This window comes from Protopterus annectens, chromosome 1.part1 (genome assembly GCF_019279795.1).
Source record: "Protopterus annectens isolate FY-2018-M chromosome 1.part1, PAN1.0, whole genome shotgun sequence".
Taxonomy (NCBI): Eukaryota; Metazoa; Chordata; order Ceratodontiformes; family Protopteridae; genus Protopterus; species Protopterus annectens.
The window spans coordinates 1,648,052,061-1,648,079,064 of NC_056726.1; the positions used below are offsets into that span (position 1 = coordinate 1,648,052,061).

The 27,004-nt window shown below is 40.7% G+C and overlaps 1 protein-coding gene across 1 annotated transcript in view; it reads right to left on the reverse strand.

Moving 5' to 3' along the window:
- Positions 1-223: 223 nt before the first annotated feature.
- LOC122811765 (zinc finger protein 260-like) overlaps positions 224-27,004 on the reverse strand; it is a 195,353-nt gene continuing 168,572 nt past the window's right edge. The window contains exon 4 of the mRNA XM_044083824.1: positions 224-2,999. Within this exon, the coding sequence (XP_043939759.1) occupies positions 883-2,999 (2,117 nt within the window). The 3' untranslated portion in view covers positions 224-882. The remainder of the gene's footprint in view (positions 3,000-27,004) is intronic.

The following is a 27,004-nucleotide window of genomic DNA, read 5'->3' on the forward strand; positions in this document are numbered from 1 at the left end:
CTATCTGGGGACCTACTGGTCCTTTATGTTGCAATACTGCCTGTGTTGGAGTATCCCACAATTATGATCTTATTTTTGTGTTATAAAAATTTGCCTTATACCTGTGTCTTACATAAATTTACTATTAAAATATCTTTGGAGCTGCTCTTTTTACATTGAATTAGTTTGGCTTTCTTGTTTGCAGAAATATTGCACCACATCAGATCTGTTTTTCTTTCTTATGTCCATGTTTCTTTTTTACAGATTTTAAAAAACGTCTGTTTTTATTATTTATCTTATCTCACTTCCAGTGTTAGTTTTTTTTTTTTGCTAAATGGCCCACTATTTATTCATCTACATAATGTTTTTCCTTGATCTGTTGCATTAAGGCATTTAAGTTTTTTATCTCTAGTTTTTGACAGTAAGTATTTTTCTTTCCACTAATTTCTCCCTTACTCTTGCTATGTATCCTCTGGAAATTCTAGTCTTCTTGTATGATAGTAACAATACATACCTTCTTCCTTACCCTTACAAGTCCAATTTGTCTCTGTGCCTCTTTACTGGCCTGTCATTTTTTTTTTCTTTTCTTTTTTTTTTTTTGTGGACTACTACTTCCTTCTACCACTGGGTAGTCACCATCCCCCTTAACCTGGCCTACCATGTCATGAGGATTCTGTACTGCCTTTTTTCAAGTACTGGCACCAGTGCGTACACCAATAGTGAGCACCTTTTTATCCAGGGAGCTGTATGCCCAGTCTTCTTTTTTTTATTTTTGACCCACCTTTCTCCATGATATATAAGATACAGTCTATATATCAGTCTTATCTTGACAAGATTTTGTAAAAAAGGGTCCACCACATAAAGGTACTCAACAACTTGAGAAACAATTCAGTTCCAGCCACACTACTCTCCTTTTCTTGTTGATTTCATCTTTCTATTGTGTTCAGTGTGGATACTCTGGTGTGCTACTAAATATCTTTTACTAGTAAAGCCCTTGTCACATGCGACACATTTATATGGTTTCTGTCCAGTGTGGACAACTTGATGCTCTGTTGCACTTTTCTTATTTGTAAAGCCCTTATCACATATGGCACAGTGATATGGTTTCAGCCCTGTGTGAATACTCTGATGTGCTGTCAAACCTCTCTTATCAGTAAAACCCTTGTCACATGAGACACATTTATATGGTTTCAGTCCAGTGTGGACAGTTTGATGTGCTTTTAGACTTTTCTTATTTGTAAAACCTTTATCACACACAGTACAATGGTAGGGTTTCTGTCCCGTGTGAGTACTTTGATGTGCTGCTAAACCTCGTTTATCAGTAAAACCCTTGCCACAAATAGTACATTTAATGGGTTTCTGCCCAGTGTGTGTGTGCTGATGACTTACCATAGTGCTTTTTTGTCTAAAACTCTTGTCACACACAGTGCATTTATAAGGTTTCTGTCCCGTGTGGATATACTGATGCATTATTAAGTTACTCTTCTGTGCAAAACTCTTATCACATGTGGTACATTTGTAGAGTTTCTGTCCCGTGTGGATAACATAATGTACTGCCAAACTTCTCTTGGATGTAAAAGCTTTATCACATGCTGTACACTGATAGGGTTTCTGTCCAGCATGGAAATTCTGATGGGCTATTAAATATCTCTTATCTGTAAAGCCCTTGTTACACATGGTGCATTTGTACTGTTGCTGTCCACTATGGATGAGCTGATGGCTTACCATGGCACTTCGGTATCTAAAACTCTTTTCACACATGCTGCATTTATAAGGGTTCTGGCCAGTGTGTACACTTTGGTGACTTATCAGGACACTTTTGTATCTAAAAGTCTTGTCGCACATGGTACATTTATAGGGCTTCAATCCCGTGTGGATAATCTGATGCACCATCAGACTCTTCTTTTCTGTAAAACTCTTGACACACAAGGAACACTGATATGGTTTCTTTCCAGAGTGGCTATTTTGATGCGCTACAAGGTACCTTTTGTCTGTAAAGCTTTTATCACACATTGTACATTTAAAGGGTTTCTGCTCAACATGCATATACTGATGTTTTCCCAAGTGATCCTTCCTTATAAAACTCTTGTCACATTTAGTGCATTTATAGGGTTTTTCTCCGGTGTGGATACGCTGATGCACTGTTAAACGTCTTTTATGTGGAAAGCATTTGTGACATATTGTGCATTTAAATGGTTTTTGACCAGTATGAATCCACTGATGCGCTGTCAAATATTTGTTTTCTGTAAAAGCCTTGTCGCATTTGGTACATTTATAGGATTTCTGCCTAGGATAACCATACTGCTGTTTTAACATGTTTTTCTTCTGTGCAAAACTCTTGTCATATGTTGCACACTTATAGGGTTTATGCTTTGTGTTTACTAATGTGTCTTCTGTCATGCCATGTTGTGTTAAACTACTGTCACATGAAGTACATTCTGAGAGTTTATGTTCAGTGTGGTTACAATTATGTATTGTTAAATATTTTTTACTTGTAGAACTGCTGTCACTGTGTGCTAGCTGATGTTTTTCCATACGAGACTTATGTGAAAAACTTTTGTCACCTGTGGTACCATTAAAGGCTTCTTTCCCGCGATGCATAATTTGATGTACCGATGACTTTCTCTGGACTGTAAATTCCATGTCATATGTATCACATTTATAAACATTTTCTCTACTAAGTATTTTTTCATGCAATAACAAGTTATTGTTTTGTCTCTTCCCACTATGAATTAATAGATCAGTTAAGGTAGTACCACAAAGTGCAAAAGTGTTCTTGTGATTAAGCCAAGTGCATGGATCTTTCCTTGTTTGAGTCTCCAAGTGTACTTGTAAATTAGGTTTCTTGTCAAATCTCTCAATACTTTCCACACAGTTATAATGTCTGCTTCTGGTCTGTGCAGGATCAACTCTCAAACATGAGACTGTATCTGAGAAAACACTGTGACATTTAGAATTAAGGTAGTTCCTGTACGATGACTGCTGACTCTGAGTTTCTCTGATATCTGCATTCCTGTTAACTGAAAAGAAAACATGTGTCAGAATATGATTCATAGTAAGAGATGTTTCCATACGCAATGTTTCAACTGTTCTACTCTTATGCAAATACATTTTAATTTGCAGTGGTTGGAAATAATAAATTGGCACTGCATATAATTTCAGTGACAAGCGTGTCAAAAAAAGCTCTGGCCTTCAAAGATGTCCTTCTGTTCCTTCTAGATAACTGTTTTGGTTCTTATTTCTTACTTGTACACATTTTCCCACATTCCCTAAAAAACTTACTTCCAACTATCATCAGCTTATTAAAAGCACTTTTGACCTTGTGTAATTGTACATGCAAAGTACTAACAAAAAATACATAGTGACAACAGTGGACCTTGGTATTCACAGGCACTCTGAAACTTAACTTTGTGTGGTCATATGCAAAGCATACCTTGACTATTTGCAGTAGAATTTACAAAAACTCCTTGTGAAGGCACAATGTGATTTGATATCATAAAGCTGCACCTGGTGGTCCTGCATTTACAGCTCAATTGCCCTGTAAAACAGCAAATGCAATCACTATGCAGATCAATGCAATCCATTTTATAAGGAAATAAAAAGAAGTTATGTACTCACCATAACGTTCCATCTGAGTAGTTGTACTTCACTTGTCTTCAACCTGTGGGTTATGGATCCGTATCAGATCTGACATGGCCTCATATCCAGCATCTGATCTGAGCTCCAAGCTCCTTCCCTTACGCACAGTGCCCCCTGTCTCCTTCCTCCCTTCAGATTGAGTATGCTGCTCAACATATAACATACACCTGGACCCAACAAAAAGTACAGTTGTGTACCTACCATAAATGTAGATGTTCGAGTGTATTCACTGTTGCAGTCATTACACTTGGGTATCCTGCCTGCAGGCTACCCGCAGTCGGCCTGAATTCCAAAGTCCGGGTCCGGCATCGGTTGCTGTCGCCTCTTCCCTGACGTCAGTGCGCCAGGGGTATAAAACATGCAGCAGATGCCATTTTCTTCATTTTTTCTTGCCCCAGATGTCAGGTGCCCCCAAAAGGGTAGGCTAAAAATTATGCCAATAAAAAAGCATGCGCTAATACAAACATTACCGTCATCTACAAGCAAATACACCACATAGGTTGTATAGAATAGAGAAGTACAGATAAGTCCCAGCAGTAAAAAGGGGTGTGGAAGGAGGGTAACCTGGACTGCAACAGTGAATACACTCGAACATCTACATTTATGGTAGGTACACAACTGTACTATGTTCATCGTGTTTCACTGTTGCAGTCATTACACTTGGGTTGAATCCCAAAGCTGAGGTTGGGTGGCTGGGCCTAAATAGGATTAGGAGAGGCTATAAGGCCCTGCAGAACTGCAGTGGCAAAGCCTGCTCTGGATTTAGAGTAAAGAGATAAATGGTAGTGCTTGGTAAAAGTGTGCACTGAACTCCAAGTTGCAGCCTCTAATATGTTTTTGGTTGGTACTCCTCTGAGGAAGGCTGCTGAAGTGGCTGCTGCTCTGGTAGAATGCGGCCTAATGCCCTTAGGCACTGATTTTCCATGTTGTGAATAGAAGAAACGAATGCAGTGGCCTATCCATTTTGAAACAGTCTGCTTTGAGATAGCCTTTCCTTGTGATCCTGCAGCATATGCCACTAAGAGTTGCTCAGTCTTTCTAAAAGCTTTAGTTCTGTCCAAGTAGAAGCGTAGCTGTCTGTGTAAATCCAAAGAATGCAGGAGTCTCTCACCCTTATTCTGTGGGTTTGGATAAAAAGTAGGCAAATTAATGGTTTGGTTAAGGGCCACACTGGACACTACTTTAGGCATAAATGTCGGGTTTGTCCTCAGAGAAATCCTGTCTGGATGGAAAATGATAAAAGGTTCCACAGCCATGAGTGCCTGTAACTCTGAGACTCGTCTTGCAGAGGTTATTGCTAGGAGCAGAGCTGTTTTCCAAGATAAGAACTTTATTTCAGCTGTATTGGCTGGCTCAAAAGGCGGCAGTGTGAGTTTTTCCAAAACATAATTGAGGTCCCACTCAGGTATTGGTGCTCTCCTTGGAGGTCTTATGTTTTTGGCCCCTCTGAGGTACTGCCTTAACAATGGATGAGAAAAAATAGGTGGTTCCGTATTGTAATGAGCTGAAATGGCAGAGGCATGTATTTTAATTGATGAGAAGGATAGGCCTTTGTCCAGCATCTCAGATAGGTATTGTAAAATCTGAGGAATATTTGGTACAAGCGTGTCAATTCCTTTTGCCTGGTTCCAAGCACAGAATCTCTTCCATTTTTCTGCATAAGATTTTCTGGTACTGGGCCTCCTGGCCTCCAAAATAACATCCATCACTGCTTTAGAGAGAGGTGTGTTCTACATGGCTACATTATCCGCCATGCTGCCAGATTTAGGGTCCTGAGTTGGCTGTGCAGGACCTGATTGTTTCGTTGGGTCAGTAAGTGAGGAATTAGAGGTAATGTCCAGGCTGGGCCTTGAGACAAGCTCTTTAGGATTGGGTACCAGTGCTGGCGGGGCCAGTCTGGGGCAATCAGAATCATTTTTGGCTTCTCTTGTCTGACCTTTAGGAGTACCTTGGGAAGGAGAGGCAGACGAGGAAAGGCGTATACTGTTAGGGTTTTCCAGCTGAATGATAGAGCATCCACTTTCCATGCTTGCTTGTGATAAGTCCTTGTGCAGAATCTCTGTAGTTGGCAGTTGTGAGGGAAGGCAAAAAGATCTATGTCTGGGCATCCCCATTTCTTTGTTATCATGCTGAAGACTTGTGGATCCAGTTTCCACTAGTGGGGATCCGAGATGTTTCTGCTTAGTTCATCTGCCAGAGTGTTTTTCTTTCCTGGCAGGAATGTTTACTTGATAAGTCAATGCTGTGTCCGACAAAGTCATGGCTTGTCTGCAGAGGGGGTAGGAATGTGTGCCTCCCTGCTTGTTTATGTACCACATGACTGTAGTATTGTCCATCCTTATCAGTAGTTGTCCTGGATGAAGAAGATCCTTGAAAGCTGTCAGGACATTCTGAACAGCTAGCATCGCTTTTTGATTGATATGAAGATGCATTTGGCTTGTGGGCCATGTGCCCTGAATACATTTTCCTGCCATGTGGGCCCCCCAGGCATAATCTGATGCATCTGTTGTTATTGACTGCCTGGCTGTGGGTAGGTTGAATGGTTGTCCCTTGTTGAGGTGAAAGGCCTGTGCCCACCATCGAAACTCCTGTTGAAGGCAAGGAATGAGGGTAATTAATGTTTCCAGGCTGTGACAATGTTGAGTCCAAACACTTTTTAGATACCATTGTAGTTTCCTCATATGCAGTCTGGCATATGGAATTAGCAGAATGTAGGATGTCATGAAGCCCAAAGCCTGCAGAATTTTTCTTGCAGATAACTAGGTCTTTGTTGCCAACATTGTGAAGTAAGAAGTCAGTTGCCTTTGTTTGTCTGGCGTGAGATAAGCCATCTGGGCAGTTGTATTTAAGCTTGCACCCAGGAATATTATCTCTTGAGAGGGTACTAGTTTTGATTTCTTTTTGTTTACTGTGTACCATAGGCAAATTAATAATCTTTTTACAAATGCCAGATGCTTTAGTGGAATGTCCTTGTTCTATGCTTGAATAAGGCAATCGTCCAAGTAAGGATATATTTGAATTCCTCTTTCTATGCAAAATGCAATTACTGGTGCCAGGCATTTTGTGAAGACCCTGGGCGCAGTAGATAAGCCAAAGGGCAGTGCAGAGAATTGGTAGTGCCGTGGGCCAGCTATGAATCTGAGGTATCTTCTGCAAGATTGTCTGATTGGTACAGCAGGTATGCCTCTTTTAGGTCCAAAGTTACAAGCCAAGCCTTCTTGCCCAGCATGGGCAGAAGCTGCTGCAAAGTCAACATTTTGTATTTTGGAATATCCAGAAATGTATTTAGAATAGACAGGTCCAGTATTGGTCTACAGGCTTTGACCTTTCTGTGTACCAGGAAAAGTCTTGAGTAAAATCCTTGCCCCTGCTCTTGCTGTGGTACTTGCTGAATGGCCCTCATGTCCATGAGGGATGAAACTTATTTTTGTGCCTCTGCCCACTGATTGTGTGGCAGGTCTGGCATACCTTTTGCCCTTGGCAGGGTGTGAAAATGGAACCTGTAGCCCTGGGACACTATATTCGAGACCCATTTGTCCTGGGTGATCATGTGCCAATTTTGAGAAAAAAGTGCTAGTTTTCCCCCTAAGGGGGGCTGCCAAAAGATAAGTGCTTGGTGCTGGCAGAGGAAAGTCATTGGAACTGTTTCCTGTATGGCTGTGATTTGTCTTCTCCACTTTTGGAGGTAAAAGCGCCCCACTGTTTAGGCCTGTATGAGCCCTAGGACTGGGATCTGCCTCTGGGGCATCTTTATCTACCTCTTTGTGGCTTGTCTGACACTGGAAAGGACCAGTTCTTTGTAGAATGATGTGATGGTCTGTGTAGTTCGTGTCATTTCATTAAATACGTCTTAAAAGGAGTTACGGTAGTTATTTGCAGTTTTTCTTTGGCTTTTCTGCACTCCGTTCTTGGGATTATTGGTACTTTTTGAGTGCATTCAGTGTTTTTGTCACCAATTCTTTGTAGGCCAGTTCCTGCTAAATCTGGGTGGCTGCACCTGTAAGAAATCCTTTACTGTTTGCATAGATTTCGCTTTGTCCTCCATTTTCTTCAACACCTCCTCTGTTTTGAGACCAAATAAAGTATCATGCTGTAATGGAGCATCTAGTAATTTTGCTTAAACATGATCAGGTAGATTCTGTTCCTTTAACCAAGCATGCCTCCTAATGACAGAACCCGTAACTGCGGCCCTGCAAGAGGCCTCCAGAGAATCAAAACCACATTGCAATGTATGCTTTCCCACTTGTTCAGTTGCATGCAATAAATCCTGCATTTCCTTATTTTCTGCACAATCAGAATTTGCCAACATTTTCTGTTTTAGCAGTGACATTAAGTATTGCTGATATTTAAGCAAATGAAATTGACAATTTAAAGCCTTCACAGCCAAAGTAGCAGAAGTGTAAACCTTTTTCCCTCATCTGTCTAGTGCCCTTGAATCCCTGTCAGAGGGGATAGGGTTTTTTGCAGTAGAAGCCTTGACCCCTTTGGGATCCTGAGAAATAGTTTCTGGGTCAGCAGCAGGGTTTTTATGAAGAAATTTATGTGAATCTGGAACCCTGTAGTATCTGTCTGGTTTAACAGGGGCAGGAGGTAAAGAGTCAGGAGAAAGACCGGACTCTGAAAATACATCATCTACAATGTCTAACACGGGGAATAGCAAGAGGCCTGTGCTGAGGTAGTAAAAGAAAATCTCTAAGCCTTTTCTTTGATTCTGAGTAGTCTTGGCTCTCCCAGTGGAAGTGCTCCCTCATGGTATGCAGGGTTTTCCCAAAAGAATAATCCTCAGGAGGAGAGGCTGAAGGGATAGATTCTTCAGCATCAGAATCCTCATAGGGAGGAAGAGAGTATTCCTGTTCAGAAGAGGAGCCAGAGGAAATGGAAACCTGATCTGAAGATTCATATTCTGTCTCTTGCCTAGGCCTCTTATCAGGAGGGGGATGGGAACCCCTGATCAAGGTAATTAGGTCTTTGGCCATTTTGAGCATCTGATTTTTAGGCATGGACGTCTGTCCAGGAGAATGCTGTACTTGTTTCTTTATCTTTAGAGCTGCTTTAGTCTTTGCTTTGGAAGCTGAGGTAGGCTTTACATATAACTGTGTAGGTCTGAAAATACCCTGAGAAGCCGATGCCTGCTCAGCGGCTCTGGACCCATCTGAGGGAATGGTTTCCGAGTGTCCAATATCTTGAGTATCCAGAAGCCTAGCTGGCTCCACGTGGGAGTCGGCAGCGGACTGTGGCTCTGAGGTAGCGGGCGTCAGGGGCTGCGAAAGCGCCTCACTGAGAACCGGCGAACCGGCGACTGGCTTAGCGAAAGTCTCGTTGTCGGTTTTGGACCTCGGATGCCTGTCCTTTTCTTTTTCCTTGCGCTTTTTATAAACTCCGGTCATCGGATGTTCTGATGGCATTATATAATTGAATCTTCGGCCAAAGTAATGAAAAGCAAAATCGTACCGACGCTTAATAGTGCGTTGATTAAATCTAGCACAAAATCGACAGCTAGCAACGTTGTGGTCAGGGCCTAGGCAAGGAATACAGTAAGAATGAAAATCCTTATGAGGTATTTGCTTACCACAAGAAATACAATTGTTAACTTTTTCTGACATCGGTCTGGAGCAAGAAAAAAGTTTCCCCAATGGGGTACTTAGTTTTAATGAAGACTTTGGATCTGAAATTAGTTTTTGAAAATCTCAGGAGTCGTTTGACCGGCACTTGCGAACTGCTTTTGCTTTGGGCACCGCGTGGCAAGAAAGATTGAAGAAAATGGCGTCGGCTGCATCTTTTATACCCCTGGCGCATTGACGTCAGGGAAGAGGCAACAGCAACCGACGCCAGACCAGGACTATGGAATTCAGGCCGATTGCAGGTAGCCTGCAGGCAGGATAACCCAAGTGTAATGACTCCAACAATGAAACACGATGAACATCCTTACCATTACTGGCAGCCCAAAAAACCTGAGCCAAAGCCTAACAAAGGATGCTCCTGGGATGTTCATCTTCCATATATATGGCCAGGACAATAGTGACAAGGTCAGGGGAAGGAGGGGGGATGGTTGAAGACAAATGAAGTACAACTACTCAGATGAAACATTATGGTGAGTACATAACTTCTTTATCTGAAGTAGTTAACCTCATTTGGTCTTCAACCTGTAGGGACAGAGTCCCCAGCTACTAACACCTGGGTGGCCCTCATGGAAGGATATTCTGGAGCACGGCGGAGCCAAAGGATGCCCTGTTCCTGGATATGATGTCCAATTATAATGTGAAATGAAGGTATGAGATGAGAACCAGGTAGCTGCAGAACAGATATCATCCAGCAACACCCTGGACCAAAAGGCCGCTGAAGGTGCCATAGAACTGGTAGAATGCACTTTTACCTGATCCAGAGGGGGAAATTCCCTTGACAGAATACGCTCGAATAACGCATTGGGAAATCCAATGAGCAATCGTCACCTTAGAAATTGGTTTCCCTAAGAAGAGTTTTAAATAAGAAAAGAACTGATCAGATTTATGAAAAGCTTTTTTTCCTGGGCAAGTAGAATCATAATTGCCTGTGCACATCCAGCAGATGTAATTTATATTCACCCCTATTCTGAAAATTCAGAAAAAGAAAAACAGGAAGATTGATAGTCTGATTAATATTGCTTTCTGATGCTAATTTGGGAAGAAAGGACGGGTTAGTACGCAAAGACACCCTATCCTTATGAAAAATTGTATAAGGGACTTTGATCGACACTTTACTGGCAGAAGTAATGGAAACCAAAAAGGCAGTTTTCCAAGATAGAAACTGCAAATCTACCGAAGCTGCAAGTTCAAAATGAGGGGAGACTAAAGCTTGAAGCATGAAAGTAAGGTCCCATGGGGGCGTAGGATCATCTACAAGGATTCTTAGAAGAAAGGCACCTTTAAGGAAGATCTTGCAAAGTTTAGAAGAGGCTAATGAAGTCATGTTTTCACCCACATGAAAACTGGAAATTGTGGCCAGTTGGACTTCAGTGGAGGAACTGGCACCTTGCTGAAAAATCCCCTCCAGTAACTCTAATACTGCGCACACAGGAGCAGTAAAGGGATCCAATGCCTGCTGCAAAGCCCATATGGAAAACACTTCCTACAGTATATTCTTCTGGTGGAAGATTTTTAAGACGGCACCAAAGTGTTTTTTACAGGATATGATAAACTGGGAGTCCTAATAATTAGGGGAATTGGAGCAGCCAAGCAGTGAGTTTCAGACTGTCCAGGTCTGGGTGAGGAATCCCTGAGGGATGAGAAATAAGATCCAGAACCAGCTCCAACGTCCATGATGGAACTATTAGATAAGACCATAGGGAGGGGAAACCAGACCTGGTGAGGCCAGAGTGGGGCAATGAAGATAACGGTGCTCCCCACCCTGCAAGCTTTATGAAGAAATTTCGAGATGAGGGGCAGTGGAGGATAGGCATAAAGAAGATTGGGAGGCCAAGCATGAATCAGTGCATCTCTGGGGGCTTCCCCCTGAGGGGGGTTCAGAGCGAAGAACTCACTGCATTTCGCATTGGAAGGAGATGCGAAAAGATCACAGCAAGGACATCCCCACTTTTGAAAGATCTGCTCCACCACTGAAGGATTCAGAGACCACTCATAAGGCATCAGGATATATCTACTGAGCCTGTCCGCTAGAATGTTGGAACATCCCGCGATGTGCGTTGCCACCAGAAAATGGCTGATGGAGATTGCCCATTCCCACACTCTCATGGCTTTGTGACAAAGGGGGTAAAGATCTGGTGCCTCCTTGTTTGTTGATGTACCAGACCACCGACATGTTGCCTATCTAAATTGCAATCGTCCCTAGAGGAAGATGGGCATGAAGGACCTGCAATGCAAGAAGAACCGACATCATCTCCAGGACGCTGATATGCAAATTGGTCTTGGATGTGGACCACGTGCCTTGGACTGTCCTTCCCAAGCAATGCCCCCGCCCTAGCTGGGGGGTGTCCGTGGTCACCATGGTTTTGGGAAAGGATGGAAGAAAGGGACAACCCCTGACTAGGTCTGGGGAATGAATCCACCACAGAAGAGAGTCCCTGCATACACGGGAGATACTGACCAGGTGAGACAAAGGAAGAGCTAATAGAGACCATTGAACTGCAAGAGTCCACTGAAGAATCCGCATGTGAAGTCACGCTAAGGGTAAGAGGTTGATAGTGGCCGCCATAGACACCAACACCCTCAGTACTGTTTTGGCTGTCGGAACTTGAGCTTGAAGAACTTACCAAATGTGTAGCTTCAGACTGTGAACCCTGTCTGGGGTGAGGAAAACTTTCATTTGAATAGTGTCCAACTGAGCCCCAATGAAGTCTAGGATCTGAACAGAGGCCAGTGACAACTTGTTGAGATTGATGGTGATGCCCAGTGTTTTTGCTAGTGAGAGGAAATAATCCCTGGGTTGGCAAAGTAGATGCTTGGATGGGGTAGCGGAGAGCCAATCATCCAGGTAAGGGAAGACCTGGATACCCTGAGGCCTCAGGTGAGCTGCTATCACTGCCATCACCTTGGTGAACACCCTGGAATCTGTGGTGAGACCAAAGGGAAGGGCTCTGAACTGATAATGATTGTTTCCTAGCCAGAAGCAGGGAAACCTCCAAAAGTGCCTGTCCAGCTTGATATGGTAGTACTCGTCGGTAGTACTCGTCCTGGAGGTCGATCAAGCACATCCAATCATTCGCCTGCAGGTAGGGCAGGATGGATTGAAGAGTGACCATCTGGAATTTTACCTTGGCTACTAACAGGTTCAAGTTGGATAGATTCAAAATGGGTCTTAGGTCCCCCATTTTCTTTGGCACTAAAAAGAACCTGGAATAAATGCCTGATCTAGATTGGCCTAGGGCGACAGGTTGGATGACTCATTTTCTTAGCAGCTTGTCTATCTCCAGAGCTGCTTCCTCCCTTGGCGCTGGTGGAATGTCTGGGAGATGATTCAGTGAGAGCGGTGGTTCGATGAACGGGATGGAATAACCTCTGGATATAATTTGCAACATCCAACGATCTGTTGTTATGGACTCCCATGCCACTAGGTGTAGTGATAGACAGCCCCAGACTGCCTCCAGAGAGGAGCAGTCAGGCAGCCCTTCAGGGCTACTGTGCAGGTCTGTCCGAGAATGGTTCTCAAGACTCAAAGTTTCTTGGATCCCCCTCTGCCTCTAGGACGGCATCTATCATAACCCCCCCCCCCCCTGCCTCTGGGGGAAGATGAGTTCTGAGTGTCCCAGGAAAATGACTGAGACTTCCGGAACCACATCTTCTTCATCTCTCACTGATTCCTAGAAAAGGATCTTTGAGTGGAGAAGAAGCAGATCTCAATGGCAGACAGTGTCTTCCATTCCTTCTCACTCTGGACCAAGGTCTCTCGAACTGACTTCCCAAAAAGGGAAGAACTGTCATAAGGGGCATTTGCAAACAACACCTTAAATGTTTCCAAAAATTGATAAAGCCAGACCCAGGCATGGTGCCTCATGGCACCATCAATATCGGCCACCCTGGTAGCTCCCTCCATGGCATGGGAGAGAAGACGCATGGACATATTAGCTACTACCTTGAGAGTGACCATCCGAGCGGAAAATGTTTTCTTGTCCTCCACCGACATGGACTCCAGGGTCGACTCAGCGATTTCCTTGACTAAGTCTCACTGCAGCTGAATGATGTGTGCCATATAGTTCAGTGCTCGTATGGAAAAGGTTGCTGAAGCATGCTCCCGTTTCCCTAAATGGTCCATCATCCTTGACTCTCATTCAGAAGGATGGACTGTAGAGCTCTCCTGCACGAGCTCTTTCTTCGTGGTGGCTGCCACAACCATAGCATCTACTGGGGACCCCTTATTCCAACAAGTCCTGTCTGAAGGGGGGCTAAGGACTTTATCAGGGCACCTAGGGATAGGCTCCACAGTGTCCGGTTCCTTCCACACCTTAGCTGTTATAACATCCACTAAAGGATCTGTGGGAGGGGACACACAGGAAGTAAATGGGCCTGTGATGAATGCCTCAAAGAACACTGAGTCGTCAAAAGTCAGTTTCTGGGCAGACCCCCCCCCCCCCCCCCGGTGAAGGAGTTCCATGATGTCTCCAAAGGAGATGCCCTTGGGGGAGATTGAGGGGAACCTTCCCCTTCCTCCAAATCAGTGTCTTCAGTGAGAGACTCTGGTGGGGAGCCCAAATGCCTCCTTTTACACGTCTGCGCGGAACCTCCTCAGTGGGACTCTCTGGGGAGGACTTGCCAACATCCTGCCACTCCCGCAGGGGAGCTTCCTGAGGCAAAATGGGCACAAGCGATCCCTGAGAGGATAAGAAGGTCAGGACTGTACCCAAAGCAGAGGGAGTTTGGTGGGAGTCCAAGGACAAGATGGTCATGGGTCTTGATGGCGCTGAGAGAACAGTCTCCACCACATCAAAGGCTGAAGGAGAATGGACATCCTGGGAAGTACCAGTGGCAGCCATTCCCCTCTGACCCGACAGGGGAGTCAGAGCCGAGACTCTAGGAGCTGAGATGCCGAAGGGAATACTGCACTCCGACACACTTGGAGCCAACAGCAACCCCTCAGATCCGACCCCAAGACTATGGCTCCAAAATGCTGAAGACAATGGCCGGCATCGAGGTACAAGGTACCTAGGATCCAGTGGCTCCGAAACCACAGGTCAGATCAAGGAAGGAGTGATTGGTGTGAAAAACGCCTGCAAGCTTCTCTCTCCAGAGGAAGAAGAGGCAGGCAAGACCCCCCACCTGAATTTGGGTGAGGATAAACCTCAGCATCATCTTATCCATCTCCGCCTCACTGAGGCTTCGGGTGGAGTGAGAAAATGAGGCCACGGACACTGGTCTAGAATGCCGGTGAGCGGAAGCTCAGACAGGTGATCAGATCTGGGATTCCTCCAGCTCCGGGGAGAACCTAGGGCAGGGGTCTGCAACCTGTGGCTCTGGAGCCACATGTGGCTCTTTCACCCCTCTGCAATGGCTCCCTGTAGCTTTGAAGAATAATGGCCACTCTGCCACACAACACACAAGTGATGGATTTAAATACTGCTCTTATAAACTTAGAAACATGCTAGAATAACATGGTTTCTTTTACTATGCATTTCACACACACTGAGAGTGGTCAAGCCATTCCGTGGCAGCATCACCATCTCCTGAAAGGTTTCCATACCTCTCCACCATACCTCTGAAATTCTTAACCACAAGAAATCTGGAGAGAGCCACAAATAAAGGGGGAACAAAGGAAGAAAAATAGGGACATATTTTAAATATCGCTCTTATAAACTCAGAAACTTGCCTGAATAACTCTATGTCTGTTAACATGCATATTCAACACACACACACACACACACACACACACACACACACACACACACACACACACACACACACACACACACACACACACACACACACACACACAGTTACCTGTCAACTGTACAGATTTTCGCAGAATGTCCTGATTTTTGCCTCATATTTTTGGTATGTTTCTCATAAAATTGTGATTTTCTGGCAAATCATTGGCAAATTATTTACGGCTGAAGTCAGAAAATATAGACATACATTGGAGCTTCAGACTTCATGCCCTTCAGAAAATTCAAGCTAATGCAAAACCTCTTCTATCAACTTTCTAATTTTGTAGGAGAAATATTTAAAAAGTGTCCCTATTTTTGGGCCTTTGTCTCTCTAAGAGCATGAAAGGTATGACACACACACACACACACACACACACACACACACACACACACACACACACACACACACACACACAAACACACGTGTACACATTGATAGCAATCGAGCGATCCCAATAAAAATCTCAACAAAGATACAAAAATAGGGACAGATTTTAAATATTGCTTTTATAAACTTAGTTAACCCAGCTACTGGGGATGCACAAGCCAGTGCATTTCTTTGTGCCGGTTCCAAGCACGGATAAATGGGGAGGGTTGCGTCAGGAAGGGCATTCGGCGTAAAACATTTGCCAGATGAGATATGCGGAAAACAATACAGATTTACATACCGGATCGGTTGAGGTCTGGGTTAACAACGACCGCCACCATTACTGTTAGCCAACAGGGTGCTGGCGGAAATTGGGCTACTGAACCAAAAAGGAAGAACCACACTACGGACACAGAAATATAGTTTTGTTAGACCGGGTCTGATGAAGTTTGCCTATTCTGAGTAAACGAAAGCGCTAACAAAACTATATTTCTGTATCCGTAGTGTGGTTCTTCCTTTTTGGTTCACTGGTTTGTTTCTTTGCTTCGTTTAAGGAAATTGGGCTACTGTTGGCCGAAAGAGGAGAAGAACAGGGGGAAAGCATGCCTGAATGCAGGAAGAGAGGAAAAAGGTTAAGAGTGTGGCGGTGAGGATAAGAACATTATGTGGTGTGAGAGGACATGCACGTGGTTGGTGTGACAGAGCAAGATGCAGAGGACAGGAAGAAATGGAAACAGATGATCTGCTGTGGCGACCCCTAATGGGAACAGCTGAAAGAAAAAGAAGAAAAAAGAAGCTCTTATAAACTTAATTCTTTTATATATAGTATAATAACTATATATAAAACGTAATACTCTATGTTATCTTCATTTTATGGGTCAGATATGTTTTGTGGCTCCAGATTAATTTTATTTGGTAGGAGAAAGGCCAGAATAGCTCTTTTGATAGTGAAGGTTGCAGACCCCTGACCTAGGGGAATGGAGCAAGGCCAATCCAGGCCTAGTTTTCTGCCCTACCTTTAGGTGGCAGGTCGGCCGGGGCTGAGCGGAAGGTGGACTACTTCTTTGGCCTGTCTTTCCTAGACTTATCCCCTTCCCTGGACCTCTTGGCAAGAGTTTGAGCCCCTGACACCGGGGAAGAGGAAGAAGTTGTAGCTCCTGCTCCTGATGAGGGGGGCATAGGGGCTATAGTCCCCAGGGAGGGGGGGGGAGTCCCTTCAAGATAAGTTTATCCCTCCCGTCCTTCAGTGTTGTGGGATTAAACCCAGCACATATAGGACAAGAGGTTTGCAGGTGAGCTGACTATAAGCACACACACACACACACAGAGTGTGGTAATCGGCTGGGGAGAGCTTATGGCCACACTCTTTGCACTTTCTGAAACCTAATTTAGGGGCTTCAGCCATGCCCTAAACATGCCCAGATAGACACTCACTCATGCTTGGAAAGAAGACCAGAAAAGGGAAAGAAAGAAACTTTTTTTTACATTGATTCAGGGAAGTAGAATGATGGAAAAGTGAGAGAAGAAAGATAGCAAAACTGCAAAAATTCACTCACAAAACCCAATGACTTAGCCTAGAACTCAGTCCACGATGCTAGCTTGTCCAGTGGCAAATGAGATCTGAAGGGAGGAAGGAGACAGGGGGCATTATGGGTAAGGAGAGGAGCTTGGAGCTCGGATTAAATGCTGGATATGCAGCCGTGTCAGATCTGATACAAATCCATAACCCACAGGTTGAAGACCAAATGAAGTTAACTACTTCAGATTGTAATTTTTCAGGGTCTACTTTGCCTATGCCATCACAATTAATTTCAAGTGGTTTGCTATTTATCAACCATATGATCATCTTACTGCTTTTAATTTGATAAATGATTCATGTGATTTACTCCTCTCTCATGATAACCTAACTGTTACTGTATAAAGGAACTAAACTGAGGTGATCCTGTATCTTTCCTGAGCATCATTGCAGAAAAGCTGTATTATGCTAAAGTAAATTTGTTTCAGAGGAAAACTGTGATAAGCTGAGTGACATTTGCAAATGCTTTTCAGTAAAACATAAACAAAACTGTATTAAACTGAGATTCATTAACTGTTTTGTAAAAAAAAAAATGTGTAAATAAAACTAGTTATTATTTTCAGTGAAAGAGCACTGTACCTGTTACACCAAAGCTGGCTTCTTAAATGTGTACACATTTTCAGTACTTAAAGTTTAATACTGATTTAAACTTTCTTTAGGTCAAGAGAATTTATTACATAACAAAGTCTTTCTCTAGAGATATGTGACTATGGATATGAGAACTTTGCATTCATACTGAAGAAAAATAGAAATATTACCTGGGATTCTCTTAAGGGAAAAGTAACAGTCAGAAAAGTAAGAGTCACTCAGTCAGTCAGTTTTGTCTCACTTCTGAAGTGAGCACAGTGGACCACAGCTGTGGGACAGAAACTCAATATGAACATTTATCTGATATGTGCAGTTATATGTTAGCCAAAAAAAAAAATCTGTAAAATCTTCAGTCAGTCATAATGGTAAAGCCAGACACACTGTTGAAGTTCTATTGTATGCTATTTCTCTGTTTAAACCCATTTATTTTCTAGTTCATTCTGTCAATGCACATCAACTTATAAATTAAATTTAAAAAATACATTGCTTATTTTTGTTATTTAAAGTGAAGAGATCGTTATTCAGTTTTAAGTGACTTTATCTGATGGTTTATTTATTTATTTGAAGGTATGAGTTTTATGGCATCCATGTATAAAAAACCTAGTAATGGCAGCACAGGAAAATTACCAAGCTTTTATGTCTAACTGTTTTAATAATGTTTATTCTACGGTCACTTTACTGACAACACAATTTTTAACGGGAGGAATCAGATGATCAGCTTGAGATATTTTTGAATATCTTAAGAATTCCTGTATGTTTTTTTTTTTTATGAATGGGTGTGCCTTCTTTGAAGGTTGGGTGTCGGGCTGGCAACCCGGCACCGTAAAAATCCATTGCCAATCATTAGCGGACCGGAATTCCGCTGTGGCAACCCCTAACCGGGAAAAGACAAAAGACACATAATAAGGGTAAGAACAAGAAATAAATAAAGTGTACAGACATTACTGTTTACAAATGTATTGATGGGGACAGATTACTTATTAAAATGCATTTAAAAGTAGTACTGGGCAGTAAATATGTATATTTTTCTAGTAAATTTCACCTCAATGTTAAGAAAAAATAATAAAGAGTCAGTTTATGAGAGTCTCTGGATTAACCTATGAGGAAAATTTGTATAAAGAAAAAAAATTCAGATATTTAAGAATTCTTGCTAGATAGAGGTTACTTCATCGAGCTGGTTAATTCCATAAAACTGGAAGTGGATGCACAAAGAAATGCAAATGTGCCTGTTACTTGTGTAGCACTGACTACAACAGACAGTAAGAGGCAGTTTCAAGATGTAACTTTTGCTTACTATAAGAAAGATAAACAAGTGAAAGAAGTAAAGGAAATTACAACATTCTTAATGGTAGCGAAAAGTTGGGGAAAGCATTTAGGGCAAAACCTTTTTTTTTGTAAAGAAAAGAGCAGCTAACTGAAGAATTTGATGGAGAGAAAAAGGAAGGAAACATAGCCATTAACTAAGTAAAAGGGACATTTCCATGTTTTGGTTGATGACAGTGCAAGCATATGTCTTGTTAGTCTTTACATATTGAATTTCATTTGTAGGAAACACTGTAAGACACAACAGGCAAGCTTACAAGTCAATCAAAACAAGTAGCGTATCATGCTCAGTTCATTTCCTGTGATGGGGATTACACTGGATAAACAATCCATATTTTAAAGGAGAGGATGACCGTACATACTGGAGATATAAACATAGAAATGTCACCAATGCTCTGTTTTAACATTGTGAAGAATGTACAAATTTCAAAACATTTTTCAGGTGTGGAGAAGATGAAGACAGATCTTAGAAGAGGTGATGTCAATTTCCTTTTAGAGAGAAGAGAAATGTTCTGGCTGTTGTCAATGCAATCTTGTGATGTACCTGGTTTAAATGAAACCAGTAATACTCCTTTTTAAAGGAAAAAATCACTTATCCCCTCTTGAGCTCTTTCCTCCTCAAAACTATCTTTAATATACTGTCATCTAACAAGATTAATATAGAACTGGTATCCCACACCAAACTACTAGGGTGGCTATAGATGACCACCTGAACTTTGATCTCCTTCAGCAAGCCATAAAGAAGACATACCAAAAGCTAGACTTGTGTATACAGTAAAACACTACCTTATTGACTCTGCTAAACAAGCACTTATTTTCTACTCCCCACCCAATTATATGCCTCTTCTATCCTGTCCAATCTTAACTCCTCTCTATCAGCCAAACTAGAGCAATACTACAATAAAGTAGCCACATTCACAACAATACAATGCAGATCACATCACTGTCTCTCTCTAAAACAACTAAACTGACATGAATTTACAATTAATTACAACCTGTAAACTACTGCACATCCCTGAAAAATTTCCATGTCTTCACTCTATCACTCAACCTTGCACTACTAAGGGACCCTAACTGGAGTAGATTGCCCAGACAAGTAACACTGACAAATCATTGCTCTCCACCACTAAACATAACAACAATGCAAGACACTCTCTGTATTCACACTGCACTGCTAATAGCTAGAATACCATCTCATTCCACTTAAGGACAGTCTGGAACCTGTAAGGCTTTAAATGCCATTTGAAGCAGCACCTAATAAATGGCTCTGCACCTGCACCGCCCATGGTTAAATTGGTACTAATATATCTATAAGAATTCATGTTATAACTTTCTGCAGCACAAAACCTAATGGTCTATTATCACAACTATACCCTCCTCTACCATCTGATCTCCTTTATCTTCCTTGTACCTCCCCCTCTCCTTTCTTTCTTTGTACTGCTGTAACTCTTTATCTTATCTTCCTATGTCCTAGATTTAAACAAGTCTTTACAGTAACAGATATTCTTACATCTAATCTGGCACTGCGGTGGTGGTGCTGCGGTAGCGTTGTCGCCTCACAGTTAGACGTTGCCCGTTCGATTCTCAGTTAGAGCGTCTTCTGTGTGGCGACATGCGGGAATGGGTGTTCCTTCATTGAAGGTTGTGCGTTAGGCCCGGCAAGCCAGCACGTAAAAATCTACTGCCAATCATTAGCGGGCCGGAGTTCCGCTGTGGTGACCCCTAACCGGGGAAAGCCGAAAGACACAAACAAACAAATGTATACTCATGGTACTCCACTGCATATACCTCCATGTATTTAAAAAAAGTCATATACAAGCCATGCAAATGTTATTTTTAATCAAGGCTGTTTGTAAATGGTGTAACTGATGTCAAGAAGGGTTGAATGATGAAAGTGTTGCTCATGAATGAAACTAACTGTAAATGATGAAACAATGCAAATAATGTCCATTTTGTTTGTAAAATGGAGTTTGTCTCCATGGGCCTCTGTGAAAAACAGCATTGTGCAGCTGGATGTTCTCTGTAAACAAAAGCCAATAAATTAATAAATTATTGACTAAAGTTTGACTAATGGGTCATGATTTGCCATTTAGTATGATGTCATAATACACTTAGTTAAAGAAACACAGAGTTGGTAGTTTGATGAACTTTTGTTTTTACCGAATTAAAGTGCTTACTTATTTTAATACAATTGTCATCTGGTAACTTTAACCTGGTATATTTTTCTGATATGCATTTTTATGAATTATGTCATATCAACCGCGGGTTGTCACCTGTTGAGTGACCATTTTAGCCATAGCTAACAGTCCTATTATAGTTAGCTTACTTTAAGAGTGGACAGTAATTGTTTTTCTCATGTACTAGAATGGTTTATCTAGTACCAGCATTACTACAAGAAAGGAAAAGGGCTGTTTTCCTGGAAAGGTGTTAATATTCCATCCTAGGAAGCAGTAAGAGTGTGTCAGTATGTGCGTGCAAACTTATTTTGGCTAGGTTTCAGTTACTGTTATTATGAAAGCACTGACAGTAATTTATATACTATGGACAAGGGCTATATCCTCATGATCCACACTGCTACTGCTGTTAAATAATATGCTCTGGGCTGATAGTAAAGTGACCAATGTTCTGGGAAGACAGTTGTTATACCTCTGCTCCACAGCTGGTCAGTATGAAGTTTGTGTGCGTTTAACAGGTGCTTTCTATTATGTGAAGCAGTGATACACATTTGCTCTATGCTCTTACAGCCAACCATCTATACTTCCATTAAGAACCTCTTCTTCCCATTTTAGACATGGAGTAGGGGTGTCACTTAAACAGCGACAATCATCCCGAGCCAAGGTTTACACTGCCAGGTGGCTAGCCCTGCAGCAGTAGTTCTTCCATACCACACACACTGGCCATCTACCACTTACATATTATTTGGCAACAGCAGTGTGGATCAAGAGGGTATAGATTTATTCATCAAATATAAATTGGTCAGAAATGCAGACTTAAAAGCTATGCTGTAACATATACATTGATTTGAAGCAGTGAGTATACTTTGTCAACTAGAACTGCAGAGGCTGCAGAACAAATCTATAATCAGAAGAATAAGTGTACTATTGCAGCCTCAGGGTAAACATAAAGCAGTATAACTTGCACAACAGTTACTCTGAGGCAGAGTGACTACAGAACAGTCAACATGAGCTTTGTGCCATAAGAAAAAAATAGCAGTATCATGGCTGACTAAACTGAAAGGAGTACTTTCTAGTAAGACCAAGGAAGAGAGGATAACTGACTTGGGCACTGCTACGATTCAGTCCACTAAACCTGGAGGCAGTCTGGTAGCCACTATGAGTGCAAAGCTTTCAGCAGAGCAACTCAGTTAATCCCTGGATGACCTCAGAATGCACTGAAAACGTGAAGCTGCAGCTGGAAATGACATATCTTAAAGGAGCTGAGAGAATGAAACAACTCATGACACGGAAACTGAGAGAGAAAGGAAAGGCTGAAGATGTAGAGGAGAAGTGAGAAAGACTGATAAACAGTATCAGCATAACAAAGAACTGATAATTTACCAACACAGGCACATTAGTAGTGGGGGAGAAAACCCATCCCTGGGCGCCAAAGTCAGTACTAAATTGTTTCCCCTGTTCTGCACTCACAGCTGCTCAAATTCTCCCCAGGTACTGCGAGTCTGAAGGGAATTTCTGATATGTCTTATTAGTAAGGCTTACATTTGTTTTAAGACATACTGCCTGGTACTTACCTATAAAGATTGAGTTACTTTGATATTTTTAATCTGGGCATTTAAATGTGCATGTAATCAACACCAAACAGACCAGATTCAAAGGGTGAGTTTTTTTTATCCTATCTGATTTGGGTTAAAACTGTGTAGACTTTAAGTAAAGTTTCTGACGATGACTGTATGTGGACTATATAAAGTTTTAAAAATTCATTTAAATATTATTTTAAGCTTATATCTGAAGCTTGTATAAAAATGTTTGATAAACACGGGAGCAAACCAGAAGGTAGTATCAGTAACTTCACTGCAGAAATAAGCACTTACTTTAAATGGTGAGTGAGTTTATGTCAAGGTACCATTTAAGAGCATTTTAAACATCTATTTAATTTTGTGGTAAAATAATAATTTCTTTGTTTGTTGGCTTTTTCTAGTTCTATTTGCCTCCAGATCACCTTACAGAAGGTCAAATCAGCCAGAGACTTAGTTCTTTTTTTGTTTAATCTGTGCTTGGCAGCTACTTTTGCTATGCTTTTACAGTAAAAAATTTCAGGATCATCCATCTTGTGGTAGTAGGTGTTTACCTAGTCTCTCTAAGTTACAAAGCACGCCAAGGAGCTCAAAGTATGGTAATTTGTTGGCTAGAAGTGCACAGGAGTCAGGTTTCAAACTTTTTTCTCTGCTATAAATTAGGGGGCTTTGTGCGGATCTGCCCACCTTACAGTGGCCTTTAGCAGTGCCCTAAATAGTAATAGATGTCTAGACAGTTAAATTTCCCTATATAGGATTAGATCCAAAACCTTTAAATATCATGGCACTATGTGTAATTAAGCTTAAAGCAGTTGGTTTGTGCATCAAATAGCACTATGATATCTTAACACTATATAACATCTTGCCTTTAACTCCAGGAACTTGTTTGTATATAGAAAAGCACTACCATATCCTAACACTAACCACTAATCAACTTCTTTCCCTTAACCCCAGAAACAACCCTAGGTGACCCCTGTTAAAACCCAGTCCTTAATCCTAAATAGCCCACCCTATTACAGGATTGGACAACATGGATATGAAATTTCCTAATGTCTCTGTGACCAGCTTGGTATATTCGGGCATCTTAAGGCAATGTAGTACTTTTCTCATGTTCTCAGACAACTAGTTAATCATTAAAGAAAATAACTCCATATGCAGAACATGTAAATATGCAACTTCCTTGGAGGCAAAAATCTCGCATTCTAATGAGGTTTGTCAAGAATATCCATACTGGGGTGTGGCCAAGATGGCTAACTGAGAGCAGTAACTGGTGACAGCTCTGTGACTGAAAAATCTTTTCTGACAGAAATGTAATCAAAAAATTAAAATTTGAAGATAGTTGCTAGATAATTGTATTCATTAACAGAGAAAAGATTTATAGCTTCAAGTTCTTCAAAAGCAATATTTTTTCTGTTAGAATTTCAACTTCTTGGTTAAGATAGAAAATACTTCAACATGAGTCACTCAAGAAATTGTACTCCATATTCTTGTTTTAAAAAAAGACATTCCATCAATATTATATAGTATAGAGGATATATTACTTAAAATAGGTTCATAGGAGGTTACTAGGCTATTAGCCCTAGAGCCATTATAAGCCTAGCTATGTTGATCCTGGGTTGCCCCAATTGTCCTTGGTTAGAAGGGCGTACTTTACAGATCAGCACTGACTACTCCTGTCCATGAGAGACATGGGTGGGACCCCTGGGATGAATTTGCAGTCACCCAACCATTTGTCCAGGTTGTGCCTGAATAGGATCATTGAAGAACTCTACTTCACATGAATTGGAAGTTTATTCCAGAGCAGTGACAATCTCTGGGAGACATATACCTGTCTCTCCAGCATGTTCTGTTAATGCCACTGGCAAGGCTGAGATTCCTAGAGTGAGTGATACTAGTGCCCTTTGATTTGCATAGACAAACTGGATACATAACTGTAATGTTTGAAAGAAGAGACCCGAAAGAGGATGGAACATTTTGAAGCTATTATGAAACAACAAGATGCACAAATCAGTAGTATGGAAGAGACTTTGAATGATCATGAAAGAAGAATAACTTAAGGTAAGTTTCAGACTGAATTTCTTTTAAAACAAAATAACTGGCGCATAAAAAAACTCGATGATTTAGAAAACAGACTGAGAAGAAACAACATTAGAATTTATGGTATACTTGAAAAGTATGAGGGGAGATGTTATAATAAACCTCTTAACTACCTGCCTACATAAAATGTTAAATTTACCTGAAACTTTATCTTTTGGAATTGAAAGAGCACACAGATCCCTAACAGCACCTTCTAAGAAGGAAAATTCACTACCGTGCTCAGTTATAGTTAAATTCATGTGTAGCTTGGAAAAATATCAAAAATTAAAAGCAGCATAGTCAAGCCCACCTATTATAATAGGTGAACATGTAGTCAGATTTGACAATGACTATTCCAGTAAAGTAATGAGTAAAAGAAAATCCTGTTTACCATTGATCAAGGAACTTAAAAGGACAATATTAAAGCCACTTTGATATTTTCCGCAAAGATGAAATTATTCCTTTCTGAAGAAAGCAAAGTATTTAACACGCTTCGAAGGTATCCACTTTTGTTAATGGCAATAAAATCCTTAATACTGAAAAATGGAATGCAACAGTATATCTCTAAAGACAGAGCATGAACTGAATTCTTGGAAAACTTCTTCTAAAACTAAAAAGCATAACAACAAATGACTGTTATTCACTAATTGCTGGATTATTATTTTCTGAAACAATAGATTTTCTTCTTAAGTAAAAAGGTTTGCACTGTACTTTGAGCCTCACAACTTATGTATGTATGTATGTATTTATATTTTAAGCTAAAGCATATTTTCATGATGAGGAATATAAATGGTTAGTTTGACTGTTTTAATATATTTACAATAAAAGACTTAACATATTTTCATTTAACTAAACCTATTACGTGTCTTTCTAAATGTTAAACAAATACTTTCTGTAAGAAAATGTCATTATATTATAAGCAATAGAACTGATAACTTTAAAGCTGTACAATTTAAGAAATGTTATTTTATTTATTCAATATCACGTAGTATGTGTATTGCTGAGTTAACTGAATGTCAGATCTAAGTAATATGCTAAGTGGAAGTGTTAAAGTGCTGGTGACTTTGTTTTCCCTGTTCCTGTGTAACACATTCTTTTTGCATGTCATTTATAAAACAGACACGCCGAAGAAGCCTGAGAACAAAAGAATATTCTGTCTATTCAGAATGCTACAATTCTCCCACCTTGAGCTGTGCTGAAGAAAATCTAGGTCAAAGTTTATCACTGATGTCTGTGAAAGAAGAAAACAAACATCCTATTTTCTTTTTTCTTTTCTCAAGTATATATGTGAAAAATCTACTTAAACTAACACCTCTTTTTTTTAGAAGTGAAGAATTGGTAAGACAAAAGCTATGATAATAGTATAACATATAATATATAGCAATGTTGTAACATATAATTTGCTAACATTTTACATGTTAGCTTATGATGCAGTGTAATTAATTTAACTATACATATTTACTGTACATATTAACGGAAGTAAAGTTAGATGTCTGTTACTGATTACAAAAGCTTAAAAGAACTAAGAAGAATGAGAAACCTACAGAGAAATTTAGCAGCTGCTGTGTGCAGTGACCTGTCATTTTCACATGCTGAAGCTAGATTCTGATGTCAGCATGTAAAGCTTAGATCAGAACAGCAGTTTACAATGGCTAAACACACATTCAAATTAAATAAGCAGAAATTCTTTTATATATAGTCAAGATTGCTTGTAATATTAGAATTAATAAGAGTAAGCAGCTTATGAATATGCATGTATACAGGGAATGCAATGTCTACTATGTAACTAATAAAATAGCAGTCTCTGTAAATGAAGAAATATGTACACAAACTATAATATTTAATAGAGAAGTGATGATTAAATAGCTCTTTGATGGGATATTTTAGAAATATAAGATATATAGAATAAGGCAGAATATTACTGGAAACAATAAGACAAAAAATATATTTAAATAAACTGCTTTTAAGAAAGACGTTTGTTGCATATACCTGTTTATGACAGAAATGTGAATGCACAAGATCTCATATAGTTTAAATCACATAAAGTATTTAAAAACAATATGAAAGATGAAATTTGAATCTTTGTCATTTGCACTTTGAAGCTTTTTACATGTTGAATGTTATTAGATTCACTAACACTACCTGAAATAACTCATTTCATAAGTCACAGTTGAAACATCAGTGTTTTATTGCTAAATCAGTACATTTACTTTGATATACAGTAAAGCAGATTTTTCAATATGTATGAATCTGGGAAAGGAGAATGGGATTTAAATTGAACACTTTGTAACTTTTAAATTCAATATAGACTGCGATTCTTGTTTTACTCTATAGAAATATTATCACATTCTCTTT